Raw genomic sequence first — 23,099 nt, forward strand, 5'->3', positions numbered from 1 at the left:
AGATGAATAATAAATATGGAACCAGCCCACAAAACAGGTAAAACTAAACCCTAACATTTGTTTGTCTCGTTATGGACAATCTGCCCTAATAAGAAAGAGTGGACTGATCCAAAGCCCATAATGATTGAGGCATATTAACACTGTCACCCAACTGAGAGGCAAAAATGATTCACCCAATTTTGCTTTCAATGAAATCTCCAATCTTAGAATTCAGTTACAAGATGCTATACTTGGTGATTTGTCTGACTTACTCTTAGCTTCTCAAGTACTAGATATTATGGTCACAGAAACAAACTGATAGGCAATAGCTGAAATCAACAAACAGTGACCATCACAAAGAGAATTATGTCTAAAATACTGGAAGAATACAGATGCAGCAGAAAAGAAAACATTTTCAGCCTTGTTGATTCATATGGGCCCCAACAGTTCACTTACTTTGGAGCACTACTCAAATACTGACATTTTGTACATTGTTTTAGAGTGGTGTTATGAACTACAACTGGTTTTAAATGCTCTTATGGTTTTGGCATGTTGCACACTATTCCCAACCTCATGATGGTCACTTGTAAAAGATACAACCTCTCAATAACAAAATGATTTATATTTATTATATAAAAGAAAGAAAGATTTACATCAACAAGTCCATGGTAGTTTGACATGGAAAGATTTTGTCTTGATAGTATAAAAAATTAAAAACCACAAATATGGAATCAGATTCTATAAGCTATATGAATCTCAAAGTTTGGTGCTGAAAGTTCACATATACTTTGGAACTGGTCTTGATTATGATGCCAGCTTGGGACAGGCTGTGGCTGTTGTATTTGATCTGTTGGCTGATTGCTTGGACAAGGATAATGTTGTATGTACAGATAAGTATTAGAATTCTGTGAGTCTGGTGAAAAAAAACTGACTATACACTGACATAATTATTTTTAACTAATCTCAAGAGGTTATATTTCATTTTATTTTGTCTTAATACCTATTCTTGTCATGGACAATATAAAAAGCTACCAACTAAGGAAACATATGAATGCTAAAACAAAAACAAAAAACCTACTTTTTTGATTCTGAAGCCAATGCTGTTTTTAACTCTTCTGGATCACAGATAAATAAATCTCCTCCTACTTGTGCCACACTATCACAGTCGGAAGGAAAGTGAGTACTCTTAGCTATCTAGAAAATCATTTAACATTTCCTGCTGAATAATACAATCATTAATTAAATAAAAATGGAACACTGAGTATTTCTAAAACAGATTCCATAGAAATCATTTTCAAAAAATCACGGTACTTAAAAATATCCATTCTAAAATTAAAAGTTAGCTGAATACAAACACCAGTTTCAAATAAAATTTAATTCTAGAAATAGCAATCTGTTAACAAAGAAAACATTTACATGCTCTCTTACAACTTGTAATATTTAATATTAATAAAAAGAAACTAATAAATATAGACAAGTACATTTTCAGATCATGTGTACCTAAAATAAGATTAAGAAGTTCTGAATTATAAAGGGGAGAGTGTGAAAAAAAACAAACCCACTTTAAGTCACAAAGTTATCTTCACATTTCTCCCATATTTGTTTTTGTTATTGTGGGCTGGGAATTAGTAGACATGTCTCCGACTTTTGTTAGTTTAAATACAAACAAGTTTAGAATGCTTTTTATCATTTATAGGCAAACAATTTTATAAAAGATGTGTATTCCTCAAAATCATTTAAAAGTTCGGAATGCTTTTTATCATTTATGAGAAAATTAATTTTATAAAAGATGTGTATTTCTCAAACTCATTTAAAAGTGATATATAACTACTTTTCTGCAACCCTTCCTAAAAATAATTGTTTTCATAAACTCAAAATATTTACCTGATGAAACATTTCTATTGTGGGAGAATACACTCTTAGAGCAAAAGAGAACTTCAAAAAGGCCAGTTTGGGAGGGGACAAAAGCTTACTGGCAATGTCAATTACTACCTCATACTGTTGTTTAGCTGTTTCTAAAAATAACAAACACAAAGAGTATTAAAACAACTTTTGAATAGTAGGTGGTAGTACATTTTGTACAAATATATACATGCTTTTCAAACCATATATATAAAACCATAATACTTTAATTCAAAATTTGCATTCCCTCAGTCATATGTTTTCTTGAGAATAAAATAAGTCCCAATCTTCACTAGTGTGAAATTTACTTTGGTATCTTATAATGCAAACTATTTGAATATAACTACCAAATTTATAAAAAATAAATTATCACTATTCAGTAAAACTCAAATTAACAGTACACAACTGTAGCAATTTATAATCATAACTTGAAAGTATTCTATACAATGTAATTTCTAAATTATGACAAAGTTACTAATTCAATATGTACTACAGATATGCTACAAGGTTAATAATATATCTTTTACTAAAATAGCTCGCTCAGCATCAAAGTAACCATATTAATAAACCTATAAAGTATGTATGTGTGTTTTCTTTTAGTAAAGCCACATCAGGCTATCTGCTGAACCCACTGAAGGGAATTGAACCCCTGATGTTAGCATTGTAACTCCGTAGACTTACCACTGTACTAGTGGGGGGGCACACCTATAAAGAGCTTGATACATATTCTAAAATATTTTAAATGTTTTTGTATGATAAATATCAATACTATCTACAGGGTTGTTGCTATGGTGGGCTGCACAGAAATCATTCTGCTCACCCAACATTCATGTGCAATGTGTCTACTGCAACCCAACACCAAATATCACCGAGAAAAATGTTCACCACAAGCAGGCAGTACAATTTGCTTAGCAGTTAGTTTGTTAGAAACAAACTTTTCCTGAAAAGTCACAGAGCAAACAACCTTTTACAATTCAATAAAAAATTACTTGTTTTGCAAAGTAACTGTGTCAATAAACCTCAAATTAGCTTGGTACATATGCTAAAATGTTTTAAAGGTTTTTAACTGCTAAATACCAATGATATCTACAGGGTTGTAGTTATGGAGGGCAGGGCTGCCCACCCAACACTCTTGTTTAGAGTAACAACTGCCACATGGCACTAAATATCAGAGAAAACGTTCACCATAATGAAGTGTATAGTTTCTTTCATAATTAGCTCACTGGACACAAACACTTTTCCTGAAAAATCAGATAGCAAATTACCCCTGTGCTAGAAAACTTTTCAAGAGAAGTCACAAGTAAAAAAAAACCTACATGTAAAACTAAACAAATGATCCATGACTTGCTAATTCACTTGACCTTAGCAATGGAACTTCAAACAATACAAAAAGCCTATTTTATGTGTTGGATAAAAATATCTTCAAAATTTTACAAACATATAAAACATAAAAGTATATCAATGTGTTGTTTGCCTAAAAATGTTTTTAATCTCACTGAGTCTAATTTGTGTCAATTACCTGCTGTTATTGTTAGATCAATCATAAAAAAAAACAACAAAAAACTTGGCTCAAAATAAATTTTGTCTGTGTCTTTAATTTTTGATGCTCATTGTTTATCTTATGATGCATTTGCTTAGTGACCACTTGTATGGAGTGTTTTATTGGACTTTCTAAAGGAATTCACAAACTTTCAAAGTAATTGAAATCATAAACATGAAAATAATACCCTTTTTTTTGTTTGCCCAAAGAGGGGGATATGATGATGGCAGCAGCCCCAAAGTTGTGCATCTATTGGCTGGACATATTTTATCATCAACCACTCAAACCATCTGAGCTACAACCCTGCATACACTGTGCAAAATACCTTTGCACTCCTTAACTCTCTCTATAATGCTTGGTTGAAATGACCAACCACGTGACTTCTTTGTACTCATTTAAAGTGGTTACAGTTTTGATACTACTAACATTTAATATAGTACATGTATCTTCACAAAATTTGGTAGACTTTCAGTAAACATTGAAAATCTTTCACATGCAAAACAACATCAGATTTTACTAGTTACACATTTTTAAATATTACATATTTTTAAGAAACTAAAAAATGATTTGTCCATGAATATACTGAGTTTCTTTTACTAGTCCAAGTGCAAAGTGATTTTTATGTTATGATTAAAAAAAAAACTTTTCTTCATCTCAAAAATTAAGTTTCATTTGCATAATCCACAAAATATTCTAAACATGTTTTAAATGTTTGTTTTCAGTAAAACTGAGCTGTTACTTTCTCTACTTTCACTAGTCATAATAAATGTACTCTGCTGTAATTGTACTTTGATGGGTAAAGTGACAGAAATCAATTGCTTTATCATTCATTTCAACCTTTTTTTCAAGCTTTCAGATTGACTTTGTACAAGATTAACTCTACTGCTTACAGCAATGCTGGACATATTGTATTGTAGTTCTTTATTCCATGAAAGTACCATCTAGCTGTTTCAAAAGCTTGTTCTCTAATTTTCAAACTCTCTTTCGCTTCTTTGAATGTCATACACTGATATTGCAATGCAAGTATAACTTTTCTTTGGTAGAGTTTGTTGTACTTTGTTAGCAGATGAGAACAGTTTTTGTATCATCATATTTCTCATATCATTTCCAACTGTGTTAAAAGACCATCAGGATCTCTCAGTTGTAACACTGTGCACATAATCCTTAATACAGTCATGCAGAATGACTGTTCTTGACAAGAGCATTGAAACATCATATCTTCCATCAAACATTTTCATTTGGAGAATTTGATGTAACAATGGACTTAATACCAAAAAACTGCTGAATTAAATATACACTGTTCCTGTGCTCTGTTGAAGTAGTTTGACAATGCTTTGGTTTCACACTTAGAGATCTTGGATAATCTGTGTTTTATCTTCTGTGTCACAAAATCCAAGTGATCCTCAGAAGTATCATTAGAATTTCCATCTTTATCACTCACCAATGGAACAGAGTAATCAGTTCTTCCTTGTTTCTTTCGTTGTGCCTTTAATTTGACCTACAACTGCTTCCCAACTGCTTTGTGTGCTATTTTAACCTCTTGATCTGAGCTGTTGCATTCACACCGATATTGAGGGCATTTCTTACAAGTTCTAACATATGTACTTTGAACTTACCAGTCATTTTCTTCTTTTTCTTTATTAACATTGCCTTATCAATAGAAGATCAGTACACTTTCACACTAAATGTCAAAAGTATGTCCATATGTGTTTTGCAGCCAGTAATGGATCCAGTTTTCAAAGGGTGTCACCTATATTTGTTCAATTAGGTTTTTGCAAAAATGTTAGCCAATAAACAAACAATCCAGTATAGCTTGAAAATTTTGGTTCTGCAAACTCCTAGGTGCCTCATCAGTAGAAGCATTGTTAATGTTGCATTATAAAATTAAGAGTTTAAAACTTATATAATATTAAAATATGGATAATTAGCCAACATTTTTTGCTGTGTTAATTGATATAACAAACAAAAAGTAGTTTAATGAAATTTTGAATACAAATCATTAAAAATTTCATCGTATGTGCAGTAAAGAATGGTGTGCAGAAAGAATTAAGCAGCAAGTCTAACCAAATCAGCAGTGGTTTCACTGCTTATCTTTATCATTTTGAATACTTATAAAGTAGAAATAAAATAAGCATTTAAAGGAAACCCAGTAAAATAATACATCTAAAAATATGCAATGCAATTGTCTTAAAAGTTATTATAAACAATCTCAACAAATATTTTATCTTTAAACAAATGTGTTAATGTAATTTAAATACTTATAAATATATGTAAATATAAACTTGTAAATAACAAACCTTCTCTGTTAGAAACTTTATGTACAACTATGTAAATATATATGGGCAAACAAGAGATAACCTTTCTCATACAAATTACAAATTTTTAGTTAAACAATAGACATATTAATTTTAAAAGGATAAACAAGCAATAAAAAGAAGGGCACACATGTATACAAGTTACATTTTTCAAATCAGTAATTAAATACAACTTACTTTGCTGTAATGCTCCAGGACCAAGCCTAACAATGCTTTCTACATATTTCCAGAAATAATCTGGACTATCTTCAGCTAAATACTCACTGAAAAAAGCAAAACAAGTACTTTTAACTGTGCAATTGCAAATCCAAATTTATCATCACATACTACATACATTATAATACAAGGATTCAAAATAATTTTTGATATTCATTGAAAACTAACCTAGCTTCCAGATATAAAGGAGTATCCAACCATTTTGCATCAAGTTGCACTGTAATTGATTTCTGACTTTTTGCTCTAACATAGCTGAAGACAATTAGAAAGATACACACCTTCAGTCCTGTTATTTCCATGACCTATAAAACAAATACAACTTACTTTAAGACTAAGTTAAGAAATCATATTGTAACATTTTACTTTTATAGCACCAGATAAGATTAAAAGAACATGCCACAGTAACAAGTTAATAACATGCATATTTTTCATGAAAATGAAGATGAGCAAAATTATCCATTATAAAGACATTACTCCTTATTTTGGCATTTCTTTAAAAAAAAACACACAGAATGACAAAATGATTTACAAGGTAAACATGACTAAATATGTTTTTAAGAGGGTTTAAACATCTACATGTATAAATCTGTTGCAACAGAAATTGTTGAATTCATTCGAATGTCTTGATTAGTAGCCTATACAATTAACAACACTAAATGTTAATTTACTTTTTAAAATTAATAAATATTAAATACACACTAGATTATATAATATGTTTTGGCTGCTAATCTACTTCAGTCTTGATGCAAGTCCCAAGAAGAGCTGTTTCTGGCTGGTATTCAATCTTAAGTCTTCTTGATAGACTAGTTCTAAATACATTTCTCTTCAGAACTTACTGAAGGCAGTACCATATTAGCAGCCAAAATGTAGAAAATAAACTGATCTATAATTAGTATCCAGGAATAAGAAACATATTAGTAGCTCATAAGCAGACTTAGATGATAGTATATATTACTAATGATTGTTACCTGAACACCACAACCTTACTGTAAGTAGTTATAAACCAGTATAACAGTATAAAAAAACATCATATGCCCTTCTATTCGAGCCAATGTCCTCATCGTGTTCTTATCAAAAGGATCAGCATGAACAAATCCTTATATTTCATCTTCTTAGTTTCTTTTGAAGCAAATCCAGCTAAGCTTTCTAAAACTTTCTTCCAAAGGATTGATAGTATAAACATCTTTCTCAATAGATTATCTTTGTATTTCACATATTCCCAAATAATGTAATTTTACTGATCCAAATTATGGAAAAATTTAAAGATGCAACATCAAATTGCTAAGAAAACATTCTGTTGCCTGTTCTCTCTTTAAATGTTACAAAGCTGCTTATACCACTAAACCCTGAATAGGTAGGTGTGCATATCCATTACACACCAACATCAAGCCCCCTGAGAACCTGAAATCCAGGTAACAGTAGAAAGAGAGCATAAAAATGTGATGGGACAACTCCAGTCCAAACTTGTATCACATGAAATCTGTTGTACAGTCCACAGTTGGAGTTGGGCCCTTAGCAACCACTTGTGTGAAGACTTATGATAGTTGGTCCTGCACTGATCCAACACCAGTCCACCTTGGAACTGACATACAGACAGATATTGTATGGAGGAAAATTGCATGTATGGAGGAAATAGTCATCTACGCCAACAGAACACCACTTCCCAACTCTCAACTGAGTGAAATGTAACCTGAAAACAAATAAATGACAAGGACTCCCACATTCCAGGAATAATGCAGCAGAGTAGTCTGGAGAAATATAGCACCATAAGACAATGCAATGAGTGACCGCAAAACCCAAATTTGAAAAGCAGGCCAGTGCCAGTTTATTCAACTAAAACTGGAAGGATGAATGGCAATCTTTAATCATGACAGTTCATTCATGAATTGGAATAGTCTGGTGTGGGCATTATTTATGAAGCAAGATGCCATGAGCCAGCCATCAGTGGCCTTGTGGAACACTCCATCTCTTCAGTGTGTGTTATGAGACCTGTAAAGCTATTGGATGTAAACTGCCAAATGATCCAAACAATTAAGGAACCATGTATGAAGAGAGAAGGCTGGAGAAGATAAGCTCACCAATGTGGAAAAAAGAAGGAAAATTGTGAATGTAAATGAGAGAATCAAAGCTAGTGATGAGTGAAAACTATACGTATAGAGGTAAGCTCAAGTCAAGAAAAATCTATTACGTGTGAGAGGTTAAAGTACTGTATAAAAATATTTGTCATCAAAAACTCTAATTAACTAGTTGATTATTTTTGTGGCAAGCAAAATAATTGAAATTTTGATTAAGCAATGGCGAACTAAAATAATCATAGATGTCAAGCACCCTAGCAAATTGACTAAACTTTGCCTTTAATTTTCCAATCTCACAAAAACATTGGTGTGATTAGAAACTTGTCTTCTAGTTATTATGGTCCAACTCAAGGTCAAGAAAACTTTCAGGTATGACTTACCAACTGAAAAGAGTATTTCACCTGGAATATATTGTGTTACTAATACTTTACCATGTGATACACAGAAATATTCTGATATCAAAGATGGTCTTATTTGTGAACATTCTGAAGAGGGTATAGTTGATCAATCTTTGCTCTCAGATTTTAACAGATTTGTTTGATCAAAAGTGTCTTAATCACAGTTTGCTACACGGATCTGATGATTTTTCCAAAGCTTCAACTAATATAGCACTAATTTATCATATTTTTCTCACTTGGATGAAGAAGTAACTTTGCTTCTTATGTTGCCAACATATGATCATCTTTAGTCATCTCCACCATCTAATTGTGATGTTTATTATCTTAACCCTTGCAGCTACCTTCCAATTACAAATGAATGATCCTCCCACACCCTTTCCATCCTAACTGATTGTATTCAACTACAGTGGACAAGTCTTCTTGGTAAGGGGACTATGTGAAAAATTACGTTAATATTATATCTTCCTTCAGATGCAGGTGTTGTTTAATATATATAGTTATTATAAGAAATACAGATATCATCATACCACTATGTACTTATTACACTTCTATTAATAATAACTTCCTTCTTTCATTCTGTACAATCATCTTATCTAAGTTTAACCTACAGTGTGTAATGTAACTAAACAGTCACATGGTGTTTATGTTTGACCTTTTCACTGTTAATTAATATAAACATATTACACCACTGCATGCTAAGATGCAATACATAAACAAAAAAAACAAGTGAGTCATTACAGGTCATTACAAAAGTGACAAGTTTATTGTATATATGGTTAATTATTATTTGCACTTTGGTATTATTCTTGGGAAGTGATTAGTACTGTTAATCATTCTTTTGTATAATATTACAAATAAAGCTTTTAAATGTGCAAAATAAAACAAGTCTGGAAAAACTAAAAGAAGGCTTGACAAGTACATTGAGAGGTTGAGGCTGGATATAAGTGGATAGATGTTTGTTGAAAGGGTTGGCCACAAATGGAGTAAAGGGCCCCATCACGTATGCCAGATGTTATGAATCTTATAAATCTAGTTGCAAGAGTGGGATTTTTTTTCTTCAAAAACAAATATCAAAGCTACAGTATATGGAATTACTAGCTTTTCCACCATGAACTGCCACTATTAATTCACTGATAATGATTTTGTTGAAAGTTTCAAGCTTTATATATAATATTAAGAGTACATGTGTGGGGATAACAAGAAACTGTTGGTCTATCTTAGCATCTCAGCTCTCTCATCATCTAAATTCTAAACTAAAACTATTAGAATTAATTAATAAACCCTTCAAAGCCAGTCCTTATCATTTATATATTTATCAAGCTTTATCTTAAAAGTTAAAAATCTTAAACTTCGTCACTTCGTAGAGTGACTATCAATGTAAATAAGTTAAAACTGTAATTTACCGTTCACCTGCAACATGAATTTTTAAATTTAGATCTAACTTATTTACTGTCCTCAGAACTTATGATTATGAGTGAAACTAGGCCAGGAAACCAAGTATTACTATATAATATAGATATAATATAGTTATCAGCAAATTTTTATCATTGCTAATACTACTAGTATTACAATTAGTGAATTACTGAATTAGTATTACCGGTACTACCTTTTCCAAACTATTCTATTTCCAGAGCATCTCTTTATAATCTTTAATACTGCATATTATTTAAATATTAAGTATACATTATAAAATTTAAACTTATTTCCATAAAATATATATTATTACCATTGCCAAACGTATACCATATAAAATCAGAAACTTAACAGTATATAATTACTAAACCGCCATTCAAAAACAGGCTCGCATTCCAAAAGCCGTGGAGACTTCTGATTAGTTATATTCATTGATAAAAGCTAAACCTTAATACAGGATATATAAAAGTTTAACAATGAAAAATGTTATTAAAATTATCATTTATTTAATAAAACCTTCAACTACAGTCCTTTAGATAAATTAAAAATGTACTAAAATATAAATGGGAAACCCAGTCTGTCATTAGATTTACCACTTACCACCCAGTCATACCGGTTTTTCATAAAGATTTTTTTCAGCCGCAGAATTATATTTTAACTTCCTCATTTTTAAATACATCATGCCTTAATGCATCCCCTATATACAGGCCGAGTAAGAAATGATTCAAAAAATGAAGAATGTTTTGATAAATACATTTATTTGTCAACTCTCTTTCTCTCTATATCCAGGTGTTTGGGTATATATATTTGTATACCCAGGAGGGTCAGATACACTAGACCTCTTCCTCCTTCCATTACTTAGTTGGAATGGACTGTTTAATATGTTTAGAGTAAATACAAAATGGCGATGTTTATTTATATTCTTCTTTCATTTTTTATTTATTTTAATAAGTATAGAACGTAGGTGGCCTGTTTTATTTTAGCACTATTTTATTATTATTATTTTAAATTTGATTTTATCTTAAAGATCTGATGTACAAGTTTAACGGGGAGAGGTGTTTAGGTCTCTCTTCATCATATATGCAATATCTGTCTAGTTCGCATAACAACTCATTATTTTCGCCAATTTTTATCAAAATATTTTATTCTACTGTAAAGAAGTCTATTTGGTATCGTTGGTGTATTTGAGTAATTGTGCATGAACTTTGAGGAAGTGGTTTTAGGTACTCTATATGCTGATGTAATTAGTGTATTCTGTAATGCTTGGAATTTGGTTTGTATTTGTTTTTCACTTACATTGATCCATGCAGGAGCTGCATAGTCTATTACTGGTCTGTTTGTCAACTGTGTTTGTTTTGTTTGTTTGTTTGAATTTCGCGCAAAGCTACTCGAGGACAATCTGCGCTAGCCGTCCCTAATTTTGCAGTGTAAGACTAGAGGGAAGGCAGCTAGTCATCACCACCCACCGCCAACTCTTGGGCTTTTCTTTTACCAACGGATAGTGGAATTGACCATCACATTATAACGTCCCCACGGCTGAAAGGGCGAGCATGTTTGGTGCGACCGGGATTCGAATCCGTGACCCTCATATTACGAGGGTTTGCATCCCCGTCGCGCTAAACATGCTCGCCCTTTCAGTCGTGGGGGCGTTATAATGTGACGGTCAATCCCCCTCTTCGTTGGCTAGCACAGATAGCCCTCGGGTAGCTTTGTGCGAATTTTAAAAACAAACAAGCAAACTAATATATACGAATACGCCTTACTAATTGTATTGTTTAGCTACTAAGCGGGGGCCCGGCATGGCCAAGCGTGTTAAGGCGTGCGATTCGTAATCTGAGGGTCGCGGGTTCGCATCCCCGTCGCGCCAACATGCTCGCCCTTTCAGTCGTGGGGGCATTATTATGGTACGGTCAATCCCACTATTTGTTGGTAAAAGAGTAGCCCAAGAGTTGGCGGTGGGTGGTGATCACTAGCTGCTTCCCTCTAGTCTTACACTGCTCAATTAGGGACGACTAGCACAGATAGCCCTCGAGTAGCTTTGTGCGAAATTCAAAAACAAACAAAACAAACTTTATTTGATTTTGTCGACATGATTCGCAGTGTGAATAGCAAGCACTTCACCAGTGGCTCAACAGTGGGTTTAAGAGCTTACAGCGCTAATTATCAGGTTTCGATACTCACAACTGATAGAGAAAAATAACCCATTGTGTGACTTTGTGCTTAATAACAAAATTACAAATAAGTGTTCATTATTTCAAAAGTAAACCATAAAACGTTAACCAAATATATGCATTATGTTAATTATTCGCAATTCAAGTTTTCTAATAGATTTAAACTTAATTCAAAATAAGACAAAAGGAGTTTTGAATCCTTATGGTTACCTATATAATGAATATAGGTTAGAATAATTCCTCTCTATGTATAAAATGCGCAATCACTTTGTTTATTGTGGTTCTGTACATAAGATTCTTTGTTTTACCATAAAACTACGCAATAGTCAATCTGCGCTGAACCTGTACATTAGAAAGATATATTTAGTCAGTTTTGTATATTTCTGCGTACGCATTTCCCGAATAGTAGTTAGATAGAACCTACTAACTGGAGGTTCGAAAGATGTCATATCTTATGACATAAATTGTGTGTCTCCTTCTCTGAGCTCTGACATAGGTTTGTCAGTAAGTTTGTTTAGAATTATGTACAAAGTTACACAGTGGGCTACCTGTGCTCTGCCTACCACAAATATCGAAATATGTTTTTTAGCGTTGCGAGTCCGCAGACATACCACTATGTCACTGAGGGTTATTGTCAATAAGAGAGATAAAAAAATGCACAAATCTTTAACACAATAATTTTTTATTTAAAAACATATAGTCAAAGAACAAGCACAATAAACAGCTTCAACACAAGAGTAAATGTTTGTTATGAGTAAAATGAACACGTGAAAGTAATATGAAGAAACACATGCAAAATCTGTCTTACCAGTTCAGCGTAAGACATTCCCTATAGTTCTCCCCCAGTATAGTGGTAAGTCTACGGATCTACCATGCTAAAATCAGGGGTTCGATTCCCCTCGCTGGACTCAGCAGATAGCCCCATATGGCTTTGCCGTAAGAAAACATACACACACATTCCTTGTAGGCTAAAATAAATTTACTTTTAATGTCAAGGTTGGTATTACAAAAAGATTTACTCTACAGTTAAACAAAACGAAATGCTTAGTCGGGTATGCGAAGAAAAAAAAATCTCTACACAGCAAACCTCAGTGAAAATAACTTGTAAAATAATTTAAATCTCAGTGTTCGTAACAGGGAAGAACCTGGCTTTAGGTAATAATATAAGACAACTTAAAAATCCGCATTTTTTTCACATACTGAACTTTCACACTAGGCCAAGAGCTACATTCACTCCAGTCTATCTTAAAACATTACAATGAAGTAAAATCACATCACCTGGTAACTCCGATGTGAGAAAAAAACTCCTACTGGCCAATCAGGAGATCTGACTGTCATATTGAATTATGTATTTGAAGATCCCTTGGCACTAAAATGAACTGAAAGTTTTGTTTGTTTTTAATTTCGCGCAAAGCTACGCGAGGGATATCTGCGCTAGCCGTCCCTAATTTAATAGTGTAAGTTTAGAGGGAAGGCAGCTAATCATCACAACCCACCGCCAACTCATAGGCTACCATTTTACCAACGAATAGTGGGATTGATTGTCACATTATAACGACCTCACGGCTGAAAGGGCGAGCACGTGTGGTGTGATGGGGATTCGAACTCTCGACTCTCGGATTACGAGTCGAGTGCCTTAATCACCTGGCCGTGACGGTCCTGAACTGAGAGAGAGGGAGAGAAATAAATTTTGAAAAATGTACTTATTATCTAGGAGGTAATTAACGAATGGTACATTCATGTGCTACAACAACATTATTTAAGAACAATTCTGAAATAACGATCCTATCGTGATGATGAAGTGCAATTAATAATATTTTACATTTAAAAATTATTCAATAAGTATTATCCTATTGTAACGTGACGACGACTCGCTTCCATACTCAGAATTTTTGTTCTACACGTTATTAAAACAGAAAAAACAAGAAAATTGGTTATAATTATGGGGGCCTACAAAAATATTTTCAGGGAAGGAGCGAAACATGTATGTAGGAGATCAGATTTTACAGTGTAAGTCAATAGACTAAAACAATATGTGTTACGTAAGTTCGCAAATTCGCATGTTTTAAAAAAATTACTAAAAATATTTAGTTTAACTACAATGTTGAGTTTACATAATAAACATAATAATACGTGCATTGTTTGTGTGAAATGTAGGGAGAGCAAATGCCTTTCTTGTTCTTTCCTGTGGACGCCCATCTTTATAACTTGCGAAAGTTTTATGTATTTATTCTATATTATCGACAAGATTAGTCCTTCTCATAAGTAATAATTTTTTTAGTGGTGGTATGTGCGAGATAATACGCCATATTACGACTAAGTGATAATTTAATTTAAATATAGTCATTCTTTACTTGTCTAGTAAGTTCTCAATCAAAAAGTGTTGTCTAAACTTATTTCCAGCTTACCGTTTTGGTTGTATGATATTACCGACTGATTGAATGAGGCCTTTCGCATAACACCACATTTCACCAAACCAGCTGGGATAGTATGTCGGAAGGAATGATTGAAACACTTATTTCTATCAGTAATAAAAAAAAATGGTTCCCTACGTTCTCTAAAATTACGGGACTGCTATGCTTGTGTTCGTAGAAACCTTTTATAATGTAAATAAAGGACAAAGATCTGTAAGCAAGGTAACCTATATATCTAGACTTTTATACCGTAACGATAACAGGTTGTATTAAAAGAGCCTTTACTTTGTTGACAAACATAAATATCACCGGTTTTTATGTGCTATGGTCACCACAGATATCCAAACACGATTTTCTGCGTAATAAGTTTTCAGACTTCCACTGAAACAAAGAATTTGTTTGTTTTTTTAATTTTGCGTAAAGCTACTCGGGGCTATCTGCGTTAGCCGTCCCTAATTTAGCAGTGTAAGACAAGAGGGAAGGTAGCTAGTTATCACCACCCACCACCAACTCTTGGACTACTCTTTTATTAACGAATAGAGGGATTGACCGTCACATTATAACGCCCCCACGGCTGGGAGGGCGAGCATGTTTGGTGCGACCGGGATTCGAACCCGCGACCCTCGGATTACGAGTCAAACACCTTAACACGAAACAAAGAGTGAGCCACCCAATTTGGTGTATGTGTTTAATTATGATTATCTGTCTGTCTCATTACGTATTTGGGTTGAACGACCATTAGGATTATATGGCTAGTAACCTTTGTAAAATATGTTCATTATTGTTGTAATATTGTTATTTTGCTTGGTAGATTCTTGTAATTTATTTGGTGAAAATATTTCGAAGACAAGTCTACCTAACAATAACAGTTTATTCCTTCTTTCACTACTTTCATCTTATATACACAGTCTTGTAGGCCTAAGTTTACAAATAGTGTTTGAACAGAAATAACTCACTAATGGTACTCTAACTAATGTACAAATAAACGTACTTGTTTAATTTCATGACTAATCGCTACCCAGTGGCACAGCGGAATGTCTGCAGACCTACAACCTAGAAACTAAGTTTCTATATCTGTGGTTGGCAGAGCACAGATAGTCCTTTGTGTAACTTTGTGCTTGGTTCAGGACAACAATAACATTCGTGACTAATCAACCAAGAAACTGGATATATGCGAAAACTATCATTGATACTAATACTTCAGTGCAATTAAATATTTCAGTGTATGCCTGACACTCTACCATCTGAAAACTGACTAATGTAACGTTTCACTAATTCTAATATTTGTAATATAACCTTACTCCTGAACACTTTCTAAAGTCTTTGGGATACTAATAAACCAGAATATTGTAGGTATTCTGAAACTCACTAGTTCTTAGCGCAATGCACCCTGTATTTAACGTCTAATATAAAACATAAAAATATATCTTACAACAATATAGTAAGCCAGCTAGAGTGAATTAAAAATTCTATTTTTCCCCTAATGTAATGAATAAAGCAAAAAAAAAAAAAAAAAAAACACACACATAAAGGTATCAATACTGAAAAAAAAAAGACGAGCTGTTTTCAACTATTCTAACGATAGTTGTTATATAATTCATTCTAATGATGACGGATATACAACATTGGTAGTTTTACAAAAGTAGATATGAAATTAAATGGAGGGGTTCAACCCCCATGACTTTCTTTATGCCATCCTATCACTGACTGATCAATATATGTAAAAAACATATAAGGAACACATATATACACGTGCTTAAACAGAAGATGACGATGTGAGTGTCACTTTCTAACATGAATTGGGTACTTCTGACAACAAATATGTCATTTGACATAACTATTAACACTTCTGACTACAGATATGTCATTTGACATATAACTATTAGAACTTCTGACTACAGATATGTCATTTGGCATATAACTTTTTGAAAGGTGCTCTTTCATTTAAGAGAACACACATTCTCTGACCATTAATGTAACATGGTATCTTGGCATATCCATGGTAATTATTGTAAAAAATATAGTATTGAAAAATGATATTGTGCATTATCAGATGTAGTTCACATTTGATGCGTAAAGTTTTTCTGACTCTAAGGACAGAATTTTGTACTGAAAATATCTCTAAACAAATATTTATTATATTTTGTTTTATTTGATTGTGGTACAAACAGTTACTAGTTTGAGACAAAGATGTTTCTGAATGTTGATATTTAAAGTATGTTTTTTTCTCCAAAAAATGTCTATTCTGCAGTCTAGTTAAGTCACGTGCCTCGTAACAACGTCACAATTAAATCAGACAACAGGCTAATCGAATAAATTTTTACAGCACAAAATCGTACTAAACTTTTCAAAATTATTGCGGACCAACTGCACCAATGACGTATGATGGTACGTGTCACATCTGATTTATTTGCTTATTTTTTAATTTCGCGCAAATCTATACGATGGCTATCTGCGCTAGCTGTCCATAATTTAGCAGTGTACCACTAGAGGGAAGGCAGCTAGCCATTACCACCCACTACCATCTCTTGAGCTACTCTTTTACCAACTAATAGCGGAATTGACCGTACATTATAACGCCCTCAAAGGGCAAGCGTGTTTGATGTGACTGGGATTCAATCCTGCGGTCCCCAGATTGCGAGTCGAGCGCCTGGCCATAACATCTTATATACTGTATTGTATTACTCAAGTACTGCCCAGAAAGAAGCGTGCGTATGGAGTGGTAGATTTTAGTTCTCGCTCTTAATTTGAAAATAAAAAGTGTAGAAAAAAAGAAAGAAAATATTTTATTGTAAATATAATTCTATCGTAATTCATAATATAACAGAAATATTCAGTGTTATATTATTTTAGTTATGATTATACTATGACTGGAGAAACATGTATAATGTACAAAGACCTAATTGAAGCCTAGTAGCAGAAACAGTACGTTATAATACTAACTTGGGCATCTCTGTTCTATGTCAAAAAGTTACAAACGGAAAACTCATAAAATCATGTAAAAATTGCAAAATGGACACACAAAAGTCTAGTTCAGGGTATACTATTGTTGCTGAAAACCTCAAAAATGTAGAAAACTAGACAGACCAAATAGTGGATGTGAAATAGAAGAGATTCTTGTCATTCACAATACACAGAGACAGTAAAAGTGTTTATGATAAATGAATAACCAGAAATTTTCTTAAATCTTAAAAGAAACAAGTTATTTCAAATGAATATCCACTTAGCCCTACAAAGAGATATTCAGAAGCCCTGTGTTTTCTGTGGACGTAACAGAAATTTTGACACATACCATGCTTTGCCAGTGTTCCATGCTAAGGCTGGTTGTCACACAACATCATTTTTTTTATGGTAAAAGTTCAGCATGGGAAACATGGCAGACCTGCATAGCAGTGATAGAAACATTTATAGGACTATTAAACAAGACAGCGTATGCTCAAATGCAGACATTAGAAATGTTTGTCATTATGATGCATAAGTAAGCCTATGAAGAGACAAGAATAAGTAAATCAAGCCAGAAATTATTTAAAGGAGACCAAAATATAGATAGCATCTTTCCCAACCACTTATGCCCTCTTACAACACAGTAAGCATACAACATTAAAAAATGGATAGAAGAATCAGTTGTAACCTATCCCTGATATGCTTGTGTGATAAACATTTATATAAAGAAACAAACATAAACAAAACGCAAAAATTAAAGAAGCCTTACTTATACAACAACTTAAACCCAAAATAAACCAATACAAAAGAACATATCTATCTGATAATACTTATATAGATTTGTTTGTTTTTTTGAATTTCGCACAAAGCTACTCGAGGGCTATCTGTGCTAGCCGTCCCTAATTTAGTAGTGTAGGACTAGAGGGAAGACAGCTAGTCATCACCACCCACCGCCAACTCTTGGGTTACTATTTCACCAACAAATAGTGGGATTGACCGTAACATTATAACGCCCCCACGGCTGAAAGGGCAAGCATGTTTGGCGCGACGGGGATGCGAACCCGCGACTCTCAGATTACGAGTCGCACACCTTAACACGCTTGGCCATGCCGGGCCCCTTATATAGAAATAAGTTCTTCTGAAAATACCATACCCTATCCCGCAGATTCAAACTGAAAACATGACGACTCAAGTATTTGGTATCCCCTATGACTAACAATATCTTAGGCTACAAAGGATAAAAATAAACGATTTGGTACTCCTGCAGTAACATATGTGTTATTTGGTGTGTATGTCAAGCCAAATTAAAAATGCATTAATTTATTCATATACAAGTAGAAATATATATCACTTATTTTGTTTTTTATTTTCATATTTCTCTAGCAAATGCTTATTTTTAAAACATGAATAAATAGTTTAATATAAATTATGTAAACGTCATAGTAGATTCATTTTTTGGCTAATTTTGTTGTTAATAAACATGTGAAATGTTTACAATTGTACTTATTTGCTTAACGTGATCAATGGTTGTTTCAATTGTATTTCTAGCTTGTGTTGTTGATTCCAGTAAATGATGATAATTGTTCTAATTTGAATTTTGCTGCAAATCTTATGATAGCAATAACAGTAATAATAAAAGTAATAGTATATTACAAGATTGCCTGGAATGTGCTTAGTAGTTTGTCTTTTTTTTTTAATGGACGGGTAGTGTACTACGTAAATTGAACTGAAACTACCTCTAATCAGATGAGATCTAGGAGTTACGAAAAAATACCTAAAGTAATTACAGGCCTCTGATAATAAAAACACAACAAAAATAATCGTTTTTTCTGCGTTTAATAACACTTGATCTCTTCTGGTCCAATTATTTCTTTTTACAATTTTGCCTCCACCATAAAATTCATAAAAACGTGGTATCACCTGGTGAACAGATTTATCACTGAAGATTAAAGAACATCAAGTTATGTTTCCAGTGTAAATATTCTGTGATAACAGCTAAAGAGACGTGAAAGACAGAGTTACAGTATGCACGTATTACGACTGTAAGTCATTCATTACTTTGCAAAATGAATATATATTTTTACTCGTACATATTTTGTATAATGTTCTCGGAACAGAACACGAATAATTTCGAAAACATCAGATTCACACAACAGTTACACTAATAAATAATTACACGCACATTAGAAGAAATCCTGCACACTAGCGAAATTATACACAGCCGTCCTTTGATTTTTTTTTTCTGACTGTTTGTAGATAACGTACTTTTTATTATCTATGTTTACTTTCTGTTGCTGCAAATTATCTAGATGTATACGAATACGTTTTACATCCGTTCTGTTTTTGCTGAGGAAGGTAGATACCTCGTCATATCAGAAATAAAATGGGCGAAGTTTGCGACAGTAAAGTAACAAAAAGATATGAAATTCCCTTTCATAAGTCCTGTGAAGAGATGGCTGTTGTTTAGTAGTACTACATAAGAATTTCTTGGGGTATCTATACTTGAACTAGATATGAGGCTTATAAATATGTTTGTCCTTTTTTTTAAAATCAATTTGTAATTTATTGGTTTATCGCGTCTTAAGTGATTAAAATTAAACATATCTGATTCTTAGTTATAATGATCTAACGGGAGCGTTGTGAATTAGATATATTTATCATATCTGTTCGTATCTAGGAAACAAAACCTAGATTCGGTCATAAAATAGAAATAGTACAAGTCAAACACTCCAAAGTCCTGTAGAAACATACTGTGTTTCAAAAAAAAGAAAAAAAAAGGGAATGTTTATAAGTCGTTGTGATTGGTCCAAGTTCAGCTAAGATGAATTAATTGTAATCGTTAATCTTCACATTGATTGTGTTTTTACTAAGGGTGGGTGGGCACAGTGGTATGTCTATGGACTTATAATGTTAGAGACAAGCTTGCGATACCCGTGGTGAGCAGAGCATTCATAGCTCACTGTGTAGCTTTGTGCTTAAAGTACAAATAAACACTAAACAAACTAATGTTGGTCAATGTTTGTTACTGAAATATAATGTGAATCCATGATAAACTATATTTAAATACCAAAATACTGAGGTCGTGTTTGTTCTGCGTCTAAACTCATTCTCGTATCAAAAATAAAAAAATAATACAATATAATTTTAGGATAAACTGATCTAAAAATTTTAGATTCAACATAAGAGTTGTTTCAGTGACGAATGTCACGCACAATATGTTTGTGCTTGTTATAAAGGCATATTAAGCTTGAGTTTCTGCAAATTTAATTGAACCGGATTCAATAATGCATACACGTTTTTTAAAAGATTTTTCATGCACTAAAATTACAACATCTCTAACGACTAATATACTTTAATATTGCTTGTTGTTCATGGGAAGCCATATCTACATAGTATTGAAACGATTGGATTTCGTATACAGTTTGATTATTTCCATTAACGTTTCGCTACGGAGACTTTTTATGTTTTGCAAAGAAGAACGTAAAACGTGACACCAGTTATTCAGCCATTGAGATCAGTCCCTTCTCAACAAGCTTCAACTTCTCAAGCCAAAACGTCCCTCGGTAGGTTAGTGGTAAGTTTACAGACTTAAAATGCTATAATTCATGATTCGATTCCACATAGTGAACAGAAAGTAGATAGCCTATTCTGTGACTTCGGACTAAAACAAACAATCTTTGCTATTAATAAGGTACCTGGAACACGTTATACTTCTCTTATTAAAACAAACAAAATTTAAGAAAACTAAATAACAGATTTATGGACCATTAGTTTAAATAAATTCACTAAACATGATGAGACCTCGAAAGAGGGGTGTTGCTGGCTATTAGAAAGATTGGAGGCTTGAACTTCAAGAGGTGGCTACAACTCATAATTAGTGAAATATAATCGCATCGCGATGTAACATATTACAAGATAAATTAAAAATTGTAGTTTAAAAACATGCAAATCTTAAAAAACTAAGGAAAGAAAACATAGCTGGTTTTGGCTGAATTTTGCGCAAAGCTACACGAGGGCTTCTGCGCTAGCCGTCCATAATTTTACAGTGTAAGACTAGAGGGAAGTCAGCTAGTCATCACCACCCACTGCCAACTCTTGGGCTACTCTTTTACCAACAAATAGTGGGATTGATCGTCACATAATAACGCTTTCGCGGCTGAAAGGGCGAGCATGTTTGGTGTGATGGGGATTCGAACCCACAATCCTCAGATTGCAAGTCGAGTGCCTTAATCACCTGGCCGGAAAGAAAGCTGGAGATACTATCTACATTATTAACTTAAAGTCCAAACATCTATTTTGGGGGCCCGACATGGTCAGGTGGTTCAGGCACTCCACTCGTAATCTGAGAGTCGCAGGTTTGAATCCCTGTCAAACCAAACATGCTCGCCATTTCAACCATAGGGTGTTATAATGTGACGTTCAATCCCACTATTCGTTGGTAAAAGAGTAGACCAAGAGTTTGACGGTGGGTGGTGATGACTAGCTGACATGATAGCCCTCGAGTACCTTTGCGCGAAATTCAAACCAAACCAAACCTATTTTGGGCCCATACTATTACCTAAAATTACATTTGATGGAGCCAAATAGAGATTTATAGTTTGAGTAAATAACGTCGACAGTATCTCCAGCCTTGTTTCCTTACCTTTTTACGATTCCTATTTACAGGTTTTATATTCCCAATTTTTTGCTGGCTTTTTTCACGCTGAACTATGGGCAAAAGATTACTATATATCCTAACTAACTCTATACATTGTAATGAAAATAAACATAAGTGGTAGGTATCTGTTACAGTTCTTGATGATTTGCTGTAGCTATTGACTATTTGATCGCATTAGTTCATGATCTAAAACGTTAAGCAGTAGCTGGCGATTGTCATGGAGATTTGTTTGAGAATACGGTTAGCATTTATAGTTTTTGTATACTAATTCCTCTATATATAATGCATAACAATGAGCAAATATATGCCTAGACTAGCGCTTAACACTCCACTAAGCACGTATAAAATTTTACCAGTAGAAGAATAGCCTTCTTTTAATCAAACTTGTACATTTAAAACATGCTTTAAATTCACCTTCGCGTCTTTTAAAATAATTATGGTACATTATTGTTTGAATTCATTTTTACTACTATTTCTATATCATTTAGGTTAAGAAAAGTTTTTGTTATTATTAACTGTTTTGTGACTTTTTTCCTGACCGAATGTTGGTTAATTTATGAACGTCTGTAACAGAATTTACTCTTATGTGTAAATATTATTTTTAATCCTACACTTCCTGCATAGTATAGGGGTTGACGCCTTAAAGATACCGATTGTATAGTGTACAAAGCAAAGAGTGGTCTGCATGCTACTGGCATCTAATGTTATTCTTTTTGCCCGAACTTTCTATGAGGGATTTGTGCAATTTCTTGCGACCTATATTACAAACCACTATCGTGGTTCATGATAGTTTAAGTAATATAGATTTAGTTGCATGTTTAAAAGATTCTAACTGTTAAACTAACAGAAGTTCTCAGATACTATATATATATATAACTGCCTTTAACGTGAAAGATGTACTTTATAGAATAATTAATTCTGATGTCAACAAGAAGAAAATATTTTCTTTTAGCATTTCCTACTATTTCTTTGATGGAGTTCACCTAATAATGTGTTTGGAAAGATACGACATTGCACGTTATAATAATTGCATTGGCGTTGTTGTTTTTGTCATTGTAGCTCCTAATTACAATCTT

General features: G+C 33.2%; 1 protein-coding gene across 9 annotated transcripts in view; it reads right to left on the minus strand.

Moving 5' to 3' along the window:
- The window catches only part of Uggt (UDP-glucose-glycoprotein glucosyltransferase), a 93,601-nt gene extending 83,072 nt beyond the window's left edge, over positions 1-10,529 (minus strand). For 2 of the 9 annotated variants that reach the window (XM_076468025.1, XM_076468021.1), the window contains exons 1-5: positions 10,439-10,520; positions 6,121-6,254; positions 5,914-5,999; positions 1,864-1,994; positions 1,058-1,173 (exon numbers count right to left, since the gene is read on the minus strand). In XM_076468025.1, coding sequence (XP_076324140.1) covers positions 1,058-1,173; positions 1,864-1,994; positions 5,914-5,999; positions 6,121-6,254; positions 10,439-10,462 — 491 coding nt within the window. In that variant the 5' untranslated portion in view covers positions 10,463-10,520. Of the gene's footprint in view, positions 1-1,057; positions 1,174-1,863; positions 1,995-5,913; positions 6,000-6,120; positions 6,255-10,022; positions 10,261-10,438 lie in introns of those variants that run through there. The other 7 variants (XM_076468026.1, XM_076468022.1, XM_076468027.1 and 4 more) reach the window with 4 other exon arrangements.
- Positions 10,530-23,099: the final 12,570 nt, after the last annotated feature.

The sequence above is a fragment of the Tachypleus tridentatus genome, chromosome 11, assembly GCF_004210375.1.
Source record: "Tachypleus tridentatus isolate NWPU-2018 chromosome 11, ASM421037v1, whole genome shotgun sequence".
NCBI classification, from domain to species: Eukaryota; Metazoa; Arthropoda; class Merostomata; order Xiphosura; family Limulidae; genus Tachypleus; species Tachypleus tridentatus.